General features: G+C 45.7%; 1 protein-coding gene across 3 annotated transcripts in view; it reads right to left on the bottom strand.

Moving 5' to 3' along the window:
• The window catches only part of faf (ubiquitin carboxyl-terminal hydrolase-like faf), a 482217-nt gene that overhangs the window by 103844 nt on the left and 365033 nt on the right, over positions 1–13340 (bottom strand). For all 3 annotated transcript variants that reach the window (XM_075874530.1, XM_037429964.2, XM_075874549.1), the window contains one exon: positions 3322–3566. In XM_075874530.1, the coding sequence (XP_075730645.1) occupies positions 3322–3566 (245 nt within the window). The remainder of the gene's footprint in view (positions 1–3321; positions 3567–13340) is intronic.

Raw genomic sequence — 13340 nt, 5'->3', positions numbered from 1 at the left:
TTTTCTCTAAAAATGACACATTACCAAACTTGTGCGGCAGCATGCCGCACAATTTTTGATATACCTTGCTATGTGCGGCCTGCCGCACATAGCAAGGTATTCCTTGCAATTAAAGCATCATAGCTATATAGAAAGTTGCAGCTGGCAAGCTGGAGTGCATTTGGCACATTCAGAAAAAAATGGGCCCCCAACTGCGAAAATGAAAGAAAGCAGAAGCATCAAGATTTCCGTCGAGAAATCTGTATCTCGTCGGGATATCTTAGTGGTGTCATCGTTGGCAAGCGCCAAAACTATTATCGTTGAGCCATTAAAGAAATAGAGCCAGCTTGGAATCCAGCAGGACCTGTGAAAGGTCGTTCAGTCCACATATATTCACATGGCATCAAAGGATACCAATAAATCCCACGGCCTTTGCTTGAAGGACGCTGAAACTTGGTGCAAATTCAACAAAGCCGTGTTAAATGGTGAACCATTGATTCATAAAAAACACTTTCCAGCACCTGTTTGAGAGGCTGCTAAGCCAAATTATATGGAACTAGCTCATCCAGAATTTCTTGATGAATGTCTCCATGGAAAAACTTAAAACCATAACAAGACGTTAGATTGACATGTGGGAACGCACTCCAGAAAAACGTTTTCCTTGGGCATTAAACACTATAAATATGCACTCATGATGCTGTGTTCACTTTTGATGATGACAATATAACCCGTGTGAATGCGCTGAACTAATTTTTTGAAATTTCGCCAGGGCACTGCACAGTGCAGGGGGAACGCACCCTTGAACAGCATCGACAGTACTATGCTGACACGGCTGCATAGCAGGTGACAAATGAGGCTCGCCGGACAAGACGTTTCAACACAAAAAGAAAAAGTGACATTGGTGATGAGTATCTGGCTGGTGCCTATTGAACAGGCCCGTTAAAATGATGTTATCTCGTACTTTTGAAATAATGTAGATTTTCAGCTTTATCTCAAAACATGCTTATTCTTGTACTTACGCTCCTCTTTTTCTCAGCAACCACAGTATCTAGAATCATTGATTTCGGCCAGTATTTATCTAACGTAATAGGGAATAAGCTGAAGCAAAATTATTATTGTGCAAGGAAGTGCTCTACTGCAACACGACATCTAACAGCTATTATCGAGCGATAATTAGGTACCTAAAGTAAAAAAAATAAGTACTACACTTTTCAGTGCTACACCTGCTCAGTAAGTAGAGAAATGGCTCACGGTCACAATTACAGTCAAATAATTAGTACTGTAACTTTTATGGTTATGGAGAAAAAAGAACATAAACCCTGTTCCCTTAAGGGGAGATGCAAGTAAAAAGCTCACACACACAAAAAAAAACAAAGCATGGAGTCCGCTTTCACAAAATTACTTTCTCCACCTTTACAACAATAACAACAAAAAAAACTGAAAATTGTAATTAAGCTCGAAGTAGGTTAAAATCGCTTTCAATGAGCACAAGGTGGCTACCAAAACTAAAAAGAGCTCATTGTTTACAGTGCCCTCGCAATTATCACCTGGCTGCTTGTCCTTGCATTTTGCATGAGGAGTTCATTAGAGCCACATGCTCAAAATAACAATGATCCCCAACTCTCATTATCATGAAGAAATCATTTTAAGAAACATATTTTTGCCCCATGGATGAGCTTTTAGTAGTACATTTAAAATGCCTTTTTCCCAAAATCCGGTTTTGCGCAACTTCTTGAGATTAGACATCATGTTTTTGGTGCTTCTGGTAGCCCAATCGGTATAACATTTGCCCACATAATCTTTATCATGTGATGGGTGCAAGGAGCTCCTTCAAAACTTGATATCGACCGTATAATTCTTTCGAACTCAAAGTAAGCAATTAGTATGGGCTAACGATTTTAAGAATTCTCACATTACAATTTTTTTTGTCCATCAAATTGTCTTATACGCACTTTCTTGATAGTTATTTCCATTCTACAGTCAATGAGGAGTAATATGAGCCATTGATAGCTCAGATCCATAAAAGCACAGTGGCATAAAAAGTTTGCCTAAAATGAGCTATACTTCACACAATGTCATGGCACAAAATGAAAACTAGGCAACTTATCACAAAACAAATTACATATTTCAAGCCAGCATAAAAGCCTATATATACAGTAAAAAATTACTTTTCCCTAGCCTATACATTCACGAAAATTTTTTCGAATCACATCTCCCCTTAATGAGCTTCATATACACAGCATAGATTAAGCAGGTCAGCAACGTACCGTAGTGCTCGCATGCAAATTTTTGTTCCCATTTTTAAACAAGCAAACCTCTGTTCGAGAGGCAGCCAAAGAACTAGCTCTGCTTGCGTTCCTCCCAGTCACAGGCACCGGGTACACAGAAAGAATGTGACGCCGCTATCTTTGGTGTGCAAAGTAACTCCCTCCATGAGAGCGTTCAATATTAAGGTGCCGCGTTACCAATTTCACATAATCAAGGAACAAGTATAAGGCACACACATCTAAGGTGGTGTCACAATTTCACAAGCAGTTCAGTAGTGATTTTCCCCGGTCGCAGGACCGGGATAAGCTAGGCACAAAACAGGTTCAAGGTTCGATTCTCGAGGCTGATGTATTACACTTGGATTCAATCCTCATTTTCCAGAGACAGTTTTGCATCCTAAGAGAATGGTGCCTCCACCCGTTCTATGCAAGTTCTATGGCTATTCTCATGTCTTGAATGTCAAATGAGCCTTGACCAATCCCATGCGGCTCCCGCTCAATCTTCCGTTCCATCCCTCTTCCATTTTAAGCCAGAAGGTTTACTTCGTAGCTGCAAAATATGCTCTGTTGCCATTTTGCGATGGCAATGAAACTGTATTTTACTGCTCTGTCGGGACGCTGTTGCCAATATGGTTTCGGTTTTGTTTGCATGCTCAGGCAACTTTTGGACTCCATTTATGGAAAAGAAAACGAACGTTGGATTCGATTTTTTTTAAAGCTGACATTAAAAATTTGTTCACATCTCCTTCAATTAAATATTGGACTGTCATTCCTAAAAATGACATAAGCCACATTCCTAGGAGAAGTGCAGGGTTGTGCCGTGGCCTCATTTAGGTGGTTTGTAACCATTTTTCGGGCAAGGCTGAGTGTCGCTAGCCATGTTCTTAGTTTTGCCATTATACGACGGTTTTGCATAGTTCTCTCAAAGTCGTATAATTGGGGTGCCACCCGCACATGTACTGCCGCTAGACACTAAACAAAAGGAGGCATCCTGACTGCCCCACTCAGTATATATAAAAGAGCTGGACAACTAATGTTTCATCGTGCATGGCTTCCAAGCTCCCTCTCAACTCACCCTTTGGCTGTATGCTGAGGTTGGCCATGGAATCAGCCAGGGGCGTCCTCTGGTAGAACAGGATGTAGGCATTCCACCAGCGCTTCTGCCTCCGGTAGGACATGCGCTTCAGCATGTGGTCAAACACCTCACCCATGTACTCTCCCCCAAAGCACTGGTTCTTCATCTCCTCTTCCTCTTCCATGCGGCAATCGGACACTTCCCCATCGTCAAATTTGTACCACCGATATACACCACCAGGGGGCCTGCAAACAAGTTTTTTGCATGGTCGCTTATGAATTCGACCAATGTTTAAGGACAAAATTTGTTTTAAAAAATCTGAACTTGAGTGGGTCCATGTCAAGCTGGAAATTTCAGCCACTAATGTTTAACATACGATTACTTTTGTTCAAATAGGTTTAGAATATCCATTTTTCATGGGTCTACCAATGTAATTTTTCTAAATTTCCTGACTTTTCCAGGTTTTCCATGATGATTAAAAGCAAATTCCATCACCGCCACATCTGCATGGAATCTCTGTGCACTGGAAACAAATTCTTTAGTGGTGAAAAAAAAATCAGGCGCTCCATATAAGATAAAATATTTACCAGAAGCACTCAGAATGTTCTGAGCATGAGCTGTAAATGTGAAAAAAAAAAAGTGTATATCTGGCCTAAATAAGACACCTGAGCCAGGCAATAAGCAAGTCAGCTGTTTGATCTTCGGAAGAGCCAGGAAGCAAACACCCAAGTTAAAAGTAACCGCAGATGAAAGTTTGAAAGAGCCTGCGATAGTCTGACAACGCAGTCAAAGCAGGGGGCAGAACTTTTCTATATCTCCTATGTATTCGCTATCGGTAGCAGCTACACCCCTTTTACCTCTGGCGGTTGCCGGGCATCTTACTAAAATAAATCACACAAAGAAAATTTCTATCATGACCTAAATGGTGAGATTACCAAATATAGGAAAAGGATAAAAAATTGAGAGGAGAATGGCTGTTGTGCAAGCCCTCCTTTCCCACATCGCATGCAAGCGGAATGCGTTCTTGCCTTCTTTAAGGTCCGCTGGCCGCTTGGGCAATGCGACCATAAAATCTTGTTAATCTTTCTTTTAATTTTGTTCGTGTTTCATGAAGAGGCGAAAGTTAAGCTGACTGATTTCTCAGTAAGACGGACGAACTCTATCGACACGAATGAAATACATTTTCTATTGCATGTTCTGTATAAAAAAAACATACATACATGCAGTGTAAAAGTGTCAATCTATAAACACAGATTTAATTTACAGCTGACATATGGACATCAGGAGCATACGCTGAACCCAGAATATTCGAACAATGAGAAAATTATCTACAATATTGCAAGTAGGACACGTCATATTTGACTCAATCAAGTTTGTTATGACGGCGCACATAGTTTTTTACAGAACTTGTGTACTAAACGATACTGAAGTTCAGAGGCACGGAGGGGCTGGAAGGGATCAAAAGTTTTTCGACAAACATCGTCGCTGGAAACAGTGTTTTGGCAAGTTGACTTGTCTTGGTGAAGTTCACTTGTCAAAACTTTGGCTACATCGACATTATTTGTAAAAATTTTTAGCATTTAGTCCATCACGTGTATTCGAGTGACACTATTAGAAGTAAAGACTCACAAATTTTGAAATGCAGCTACAAGAATTTAATGAGCCGGAAGCATCCTATAATTACTTAACATCATTTGAACTACACACCAAAAGTAAAAAAAAACTAAAAATATGTAGCCAAACCAACTCAAATTCAAGCCCTTCAATAAACGCATTTTCCCGACAGGAGCTTGGCTGCCGTCAAGCGACACTGCACTTCTGTAAGTTCAGTCAGGCTTCCAGAGAACTGAATTTACTCATATGTACTCATGCAAAATCAATACCTGCTCAAATAATGGGTCCAAATTCTTGTGCTCACCTGTTGCCTTTAGGAAACTGAAAACATTCGCAGAACTAGAAATCCCTGGGTTAGCACACCGCAGAGCCGCGGAAAACATGTGTTGCCCAATTAAGTCATCTTCGCCGAATGAGTGGTTGACTTGTTCGGTGTAGCTCACTGCGGCTTCAGTTCCCTGCCCGCCAAAACTTGCTGTTGTAGTGGAGCATACACACTAACGCGTATGTGCCTTCCAAAGAGAACGAAAAACCCTGTGCTCTGATTGCGCGAGAACCTGTGCCGCCTTTGCCAGACTTGCCGTATGCCCATTTTAAGTCGCGACCTCATTGCGACTCCTCTGTTTCAATAAACATCATTGCATTTGGTGGAGGCTGCGCTGCTGAGATCACTAAGCAGAACAGGAGCTCCGCTCTCGCAAGTTAGCCGAAAGATCACCTTACAACATGACTGACGCAGTTGCCAAGCAACCTATCCCAGCAGAGCCAGCACCATCGGCTGCCCCGTCGACCTGCTCCAGCGCTACCCGTCAGCTGGACCCACCAATCTTCAGCGGCAGTGGTGAGCAAGACGTCGAAGACTGGCTCTCCTTGTAAGAATGCGCAAGTGCCAGCAACAAGTGGGACAACGACTCTAAGCTGGCCTATGTTTTCTTTTACTTGGCTGAAGTCGCCAAACTATGGTTTACCAACCGTGAAACCCCCATCGCCAACTGGTCCACCTTTAAGACCCAAGCTGTGGTTTACCAACCGCGAAACCCCCATCGCCAAGTGGTCCATCTTTAAGACCCTCGTGACCGAAGCGTTCGGCCGACCAGAGGTCCGCAAGCTCCGCACTGACCAGCGTCTGCGCCACCAAGCCCAGCAGCCTGGCGAGACATTTCCTAGTTATATTGAGGATGTGCTCGACCTCAGCCGGTGTGTTAACCCATCTATGTCTGAAGAGGAAAAAATTCGACAGATTCTCAAGGGCATCGAGGATGGCGCATTCCAGATGTTGCTGGCGAAAAGCCCAACCATGGTGGCAGTCCTCATAAGCCTGTGCCAGAGCTTCGATGAATTGCGTCATCAGCGTTCTATCGCCCGACAGTGTCCCATCACCAGATTCAATCTCGGCCGTCGCACTCGCAAGTGGCAGCGTTCGCCAAGGAACTCTGTCGAACCAGATTAAACACTTAATCAGGGAGGAAGTCGTCCGACAGCTCTCCCTGCTGTTGCATAGCGACGCGCCCACCACAAGCCTCCCTTCGACACTGCAGGCCATAGGCATTGAAATTTGCGATGCCCTCCTTACAGTTCCGGCCTCTTACCCATGCACTTCGATACCATCTGATGCATCAACTGCCGGCTACGCACCACCTCCGCCACTTTCACCTCTCAACTACACAGCTGTGGTCGCGCGGCCCCCACCGCATCCAGTCGCCTTATCGGCTCCACCTCCTCCGGCCTCGCCTCCAGTTTACAGGCCCCCACCTCGCTTTTTCCGTCGATCTAGTGAGTGGCGCACCCAAGACAATCGTCCTATCTGCTTCGCGTGTGGGATCGCTGGCCACATTGCATGCTTCTGTCGCCGCCACCCACACCTGCGCACGCATACTTCAGAACTCCTACCTACGCGCGGCAGCAGGCCACCACGTCTGCATATGAACAGAGGCACTCCGACTCGGATCGCCGCCCATCGACTGCTCGTTTCCCATCCCCTCGTCGCCGATCGCCATCGCCTATGCATTGTTGACCACCTCCTGAAGAGGGAAACTAATCAGTGCAGTTCTGGAGGCAAGAACTGCAACTTGTGCGCAATTCCCAAGGCCTCCATTTTCGCCGCAAAATGTTGTTGATGTCGATGTTGAGGGAGTCGCCACATTAGAGTTAATTGATACTGGGGCTGCCGTTTCTGTGATGAACGCAAAATTTTGTCGGAAACTGAAAAAAGTGACCACATCTCTCTGTGGCATGGTGCTGTCCACGGCTAGCGCGCAACGCATTCATCCCTCGGCTGTGTGTACGGCGTGCGTCGTCATCCAAGACGTTTTGTACTTTGTACGGTTTTTTGTTCTACCATCTTACTCTCATGACCTTATCCTGGGTTAGAATTTTTTATCACGACATGAAGCTGTTATTGATTGTTCCCATGGCGAAGTGTCGCTTGTGCCAACATGTGAATTGCCATCACCCGACCATTCTCCTCTGCTCTGCAAACTCATCGCTGACAACGACATCACCTTGCCTCCGGAAGCTTTGGTTCCTATTAGCCTTTTATGTGTGGCGCAACCTGATGCCACGGTGGTGTTTACCCCATCTCCGGTTTTTACTCAACGCAAGGGCATTGTTCTCCCATTTGTTGTCTTACAATTGCGTCTGGTTTAACCGTAATGCTGGTTACCAACCACTGCAACTACCCGATTGGCTTACTTCGTGGTGAAACGTTAGAATATGTGCAACCTGTCGACCATATCGATGATATTATTCTTCCCGACAAAATGCCACGTCACATTGCCACAATCACTCATGCGTCTGAGCCATCAAGTTCCTCAGCCTTCGACAACGCTATTGACGCAGACCTTCCCCTCTCGCATCGCCGCCAACTTGTTGCTCTCCTTAACAAGTTTCGCTCTTCTTTCCACTTTCAGGAAGCTGCTTTGGGCCGCACCACGACTATCACTCATACTATTGACATCGGCTCACATTCGCCTCTGCGACAGCGTCCTTACCGTGTTTCCGCCTAAAAGCGCCGCGTCATTACGGAGCAAGTAGATGACATGCTTAAACGTGGAGTCATACAGCCTCCTCAAAGCGCTTGGTCATCACCTGTAGTTCTGGTAAAGAAAAAAAGATGGCACCGTTCAATTTTGCGTGGACTATCGCTGCTTAAACAAGATTACGAAGAAAGAAGCCTACCCGCTACCACGAATAGACGATGCTCTTGACTGTTTACAAGGCGCCGAGTACTTTACATCCTTGGATCTGCGTTCTGGGTATTGGCAGGCGCCAATGGCTGAGTGTGATTGCCCTAAAACAGCCTTTGTAACGCCGGATGGCCTATATGAGTTCAAAGTCATGCCATTTGGGCTCTGCAACGCACCTGCCACATTTGAGCGCATGATCGATACCATCTTGCGTGCCCATAAATGGAAAACTTGCTTGTGTTACCTGGACGACATCGTAGTCATTTTTCACTGATTTCCCGACACATCTTGTTCGCCTCCATGAGATTCTGACGTGTCTAACTTCTGCAGGCCCACAACTTGACTCCAAGAAGTGCCACTTCGCAGCACGAAAACTAACCATCTTGGGACATGTCATCACAAAAGACGGTGTTCTTCCGGATCAGGATAACCTTGGAGCTGTCGCTGACTTCTCATTGCCCACATCACTGAAAGCCCTAAGAAAATTCGTCGGTCTCTGCTCCTACTTTCGTCGCTTCGTGCGCAACTTCGCGTCCATCATGGCACCTCTCACGAGTCTGCTTTCGAACAGCAAAGCTGTATCTGCATGGCCACTTGCATGTGACGATGCATTTCGCCAGCTGCGCCGCCTGCTGGCCTCACCACTTATTCTTCGCCAATACGACCCCGTTGCTGCCATAGAAATTCACACCGATGCAAGTGGCATTGGTCTTGGTGCAGTTTTGGCACAACGAAAAGGCACCCAAGCCGAATACATAGTCGCCTATGCAAGTTGCACTCTCAAGAAGGCTGAATTGAACTACTCAGTGATTAGATTAGATTTGTGGGGTTTAACGTCCCAAAACCACCATATGATTATGAGAGACGCCGTAGTGGAGGGCTCCGGAAATTTCGACCACCTGGGGTTCTTTAACGTGCACCCAAATCTGAGTACACGGGCCTACAACATTTCCGCCTCCATCGGAGAACTACTCAGTGACAGAGAAGGAGTGTTTGGCCATAATCTGGGCGCTGATGAAGTTTCGCCCGTACCTTTATGGCCGTCCTTTTGACGTGGTCACAGACCACCATGCTCGATGTTGGCTGTCCACCTTGAAAGACCCGTCCGGACGCCTGGGGCGTTGGGCACTTCGATTGCAAGAATACGACATCCGTGTCGTATATCGCTCTGGTCACAAGCATGCGGATGCTGATGCAATTTCATGATCGCCATTAACACCAGATGTGGCTTCTCTGTCACCCCTTTTTACCACCTTCTCACCAATCGACACAACTGACATGCTTTTGGAACAGCGTAAAGACCCATACCTTGCATTGTTACTCGATTACCTTACCGATCCATCTGCTGTCCCTTCCACGCGAGCGCTACGCCGGCAAGCAGCCCACTTTTCCGTGCGAGACAACATTCTGTACCGCCCCAACTACATGCCTGGTGGTCGGAAGTGGCTCCTTGCTCTCCCAACTCATACGCGCTCTGACATCTGCATGAATTTCCATGCAGACCCTTAAAGTGCTCACGCAAGTGTCCTGAAACCTACGAAAGGCTGCGCCAACGATATTACTGGCGAGGCATGTATCGCTTTGTGCAGAAATATGTTCAGTCTTGCACCACTTGCTAACAGAACAAGACACCTCCGCGGCACCTTACTGGCATGTTACAGCCGCTCCCATGCCCGGCTCGACCATTCGATCGCGTGGGTATCGACCTCTATGGCCCCCTCTATATAGTCGCTCTGGGAACCGGTGGATTATTGTCGGCGTCGATCATCTGACATGCTACGCTGAGACTGCAGCTCTACCGGCAGCGACCGCCCACGAAGTTTCACTCTTCATTCTGCGCAGCTTCATTCTCCGGCATGGGATTCCACGGGAATTACTCAGTGATAGGGGTCGAGTGTTCCTGTCGGAGGTCATCCAAGCTATTCTCGCTGAATGCAACATCATCCACTGGAAATCTACCGCATACCATCCACAGACGAATGGTCTCACTGAACGGTTCAACCGCACACTTGGCGACATGCTGAGGATGTACACCTTCGACCACACTGACTCGGATGCTGTATTACCTTTTGTTACCTTCGCTTACAACACCGCGACGCAAGCGACTTGCGGGTTTTCCCCCTTCTTTCTGTTGTACGGCCGCCAACCATCCCACCCACTCGACACTATACTCCCGTTTCGCCCTGATGCGTCGGAGTGCTCCCCGCTTTCCGAAGTCGCCAGATACGCTGAAGACTGCCGTCAGTTGGCTCGGTCTATGACAAGTGAGGCTGAAGGTCTACAAAAAACCCGACATGACGACATTCATCACATAGCGCCCACGTTTCGTACTGGCTCCCTTGTGTGGCTTTGGGTGCCCCGCACATTCCTGGCCTTTCTTCTAAGCTTCTGGCCCGGTACCATGGTCCATACCGTGTCATTGACGCAACCTCGCCAGTGAATTACATCATCGAGCCCCTAACCCAATCGCCAGATTTGCGCCGCCGAGGACGCGAGACCGTACACGTCGATCGTCTCAAGCCCTACTACGACCCCCTCATTGTGCCTACTCCCCGAGTCGCCAGGATGGCTACTCTTCACCCCGGGGGTATTGTAGTGGAGCATACGCACTAACACGTATGCGCCTTCCTAAGAGAACGAAAAACCCCGTACTCTGATTGCACGAGAACCTGTGGCGACTTTGCTAGACTTGCCGTACGCCCATTTTCCGTCGCGACCTCGTTGCGACTCCTCTGTTTGAATAAACATCATCGCACTGTCTTTATCTTTCCTGTAGGTCACTGCCACGCCAACCGAGCCAGATAACTGAACGCGATACAACTTCTAATATCGCTGAGCAAGGGGCGAGAAGAAGCGGAGGCAAGCACTACGAACCCAAGTCAGTCACTTCCCGCGCTTCGCCTGATTTAAAATTCACAAAATAAGGAATAAGAAAAGACATATAAATAAAAGAGAACTTCTTTACAAGCGTATCGAATTGTTTTCATTTGTAAAAACTTGTCAAAGCCAGTAAATGCGAACATTCACATCAACCTCCCTCTGTTCAACCAGATCTTAGGGTGACGCAACCGCTACGCGTGTGCATGTTTCTTGAAACCGAAACTAGCACCGAGTTTTCGGAACTTGGTTAAAGCTGCTACGAAACGTAGATATGGTGCCATCTCGCGGAATCCGTGTAAATGAAGAGACGGGAGCCTGGCCGGTTCTGCCAATGGAGTATAATCTACTTTACTATAATAGCTGTAGCCCACGCTGCTGAGGACGTGGATTAAATTGTATTAGACCAACCTGCATTGCTGTATTTACTAAATCAACTATTTATGATGTGGATTGATTAGATCTGATTTGATTTGGATGGCTGTATTTACTATTGATTTGCCTTCCCGCCTAGTTTGCACAGCTCTAAGGTATACTATCAGCAAAAAAAAAAAAAGATGAATAACTACTACTGGCATATTCTGTGTACCTTGCCTTGACAGTGAGTAACGACAACGTTGCAAGAACAGAGCCGCACTGCAAAATTTTCGTCCTTTCTTTTTCCGACGAGCACATGCATGTTTGTATTTTATGCCTCTGGGCTCTAACACTTGAAGTGCAACAAAAGTCCTCAAACGGCTGCAATGAAAACTGGGGACAGCGTTTAGAGTGCCAACGTTTGAATATGTGGTGGCAAGAAGGGATCTGTCAAGGTGCAACAGCTTCCATGGTTGCACAGGTGAATCACGAACGTCAGCACAATATCTTGATTTATGTACTCTGCTGTGGACATGACACTGAAAAATAATTGCAGGTTTAAAATCTCACAAAGCTGAAATGAGAAATTTAGCTGAAGTTACCCAAGTTCTACCCTTGAAACATGAGCCACCAGCAATAAGTGTGTAGCTGAGGACGTTTGCAATTGCATCCTGAATAATAATAATAATAATAATAATAATAATAATAATAATAATAATAATATAAAATATTAATAACAGAAGGCATGAGTAGCCCAGCAAGCTTTTGCTGATGGCAGTTCTAGCCTAGACAAACCAGATGGCTTTCAAGCCGAGCTGAAATCGTGGCCTAGACAAACATGCAGAAATTTACAGACGGGAGTAATGTTATGGCTCAAAAGTTGGATATATAGAAGCAACAGACATCAAAATAGTGGATATACCAACATGGAAGCTAAGGAATGCTTTAGCCAATGTGAAGGACAAGTTGCCAAGCAGAAATGTTCTTGGTCTTGTTTATGCCATAGGCTGTCACAATTGTGACGAGTACATCGGTGAAACTGGTGATTTCAACAAAAGAGTTAACACCCGTGGTCTCGACTGCCTTCGCTGAACATGCGAATCTACAGACCACCAAATAGACTTGTAAAAAACGCGTGTTCTGGACAAAGGAAAAACCCGCATCTTCCAATGGGGAAAGGGGGGGGGGTATTGCGTAAATGTTGCATAATTGGGTATGGTTTGGGAATGCTTCATTGTTATTTCATCTTTATTCTTCATATTTATTGAATGAAGGAGCAGTCGATTTTTACTAGCAGATGCTGCCTGCATCGGCCTTGCGAGGCGAGAGAGGGCAGAAGAAGCGACAGTTGGCAAGGGACATGAGATGAGAGCATGCGCAGTAAGCGTAAAGACATCACCACTGACGCCGAATTTGAGTGTAGGTGTGACTATAAATGGTCCACATTTAAAAGAAGCTTGCATCATGCCTGCACCTGGAATCCAGATACAGATGACTGTACATTCGCTGAACAGGAGTGATGGGACACTTATGACAATGTACTCTCGTTGCTTACGTAACGTATTCAAGCGTACTTAATCTTAAAGCATTTATTATGAACAAGGCTCCCTCCTCTATCGGGTGCTGAAATGTCCGTGAACTTTGTGTTCTATGGGTCGGTGTATCCTTTCACGTTTACACAAAGAAGCAAAAGTTATACACTATCTTTTTTTTTTTTTTTCACACGCCTTCAAGCAGCTCCCTGCAGTTGCAGCTGAAACAGCAACTTTTTAAGCTTTGATCAAGGATAATGCTTATTTTTTGCGATGACTGTACAGAACTGCTGTCAGTTTCCATGACCTGGCCAGATTTTTCAGAAATTCCCTGACTTTTCCAGGTTGCTAGACACCCTGAATTTTCATTTTTGTTTTCGTGCGTACAATTATCATTCCAGGTTGTCCTGATGTGCCGATTTGCTTTGTAGCTCTCTTGATCCAAGCAAACAGC

This window comes from Rhipicephalus microplus, chromosome 1 (genome assembly GCF_043290135.1).
Source record: "Rhipicephalus microplus isolate Deutch F79 chromosome 1, USDA_Rmic, whole genome shotgun sequence".
Lineage (NCBI taxonomy): Eukaryota > Metazoa > Arthropoda > Arachnida > Ixodida > Ixodidae > Rhipicephalus > Rhipicephalus microplus.
Note: the sequence above shows the minus strand (reverse complement) of the source record. Positions and strands in the feature narration are given on the sequence as shown.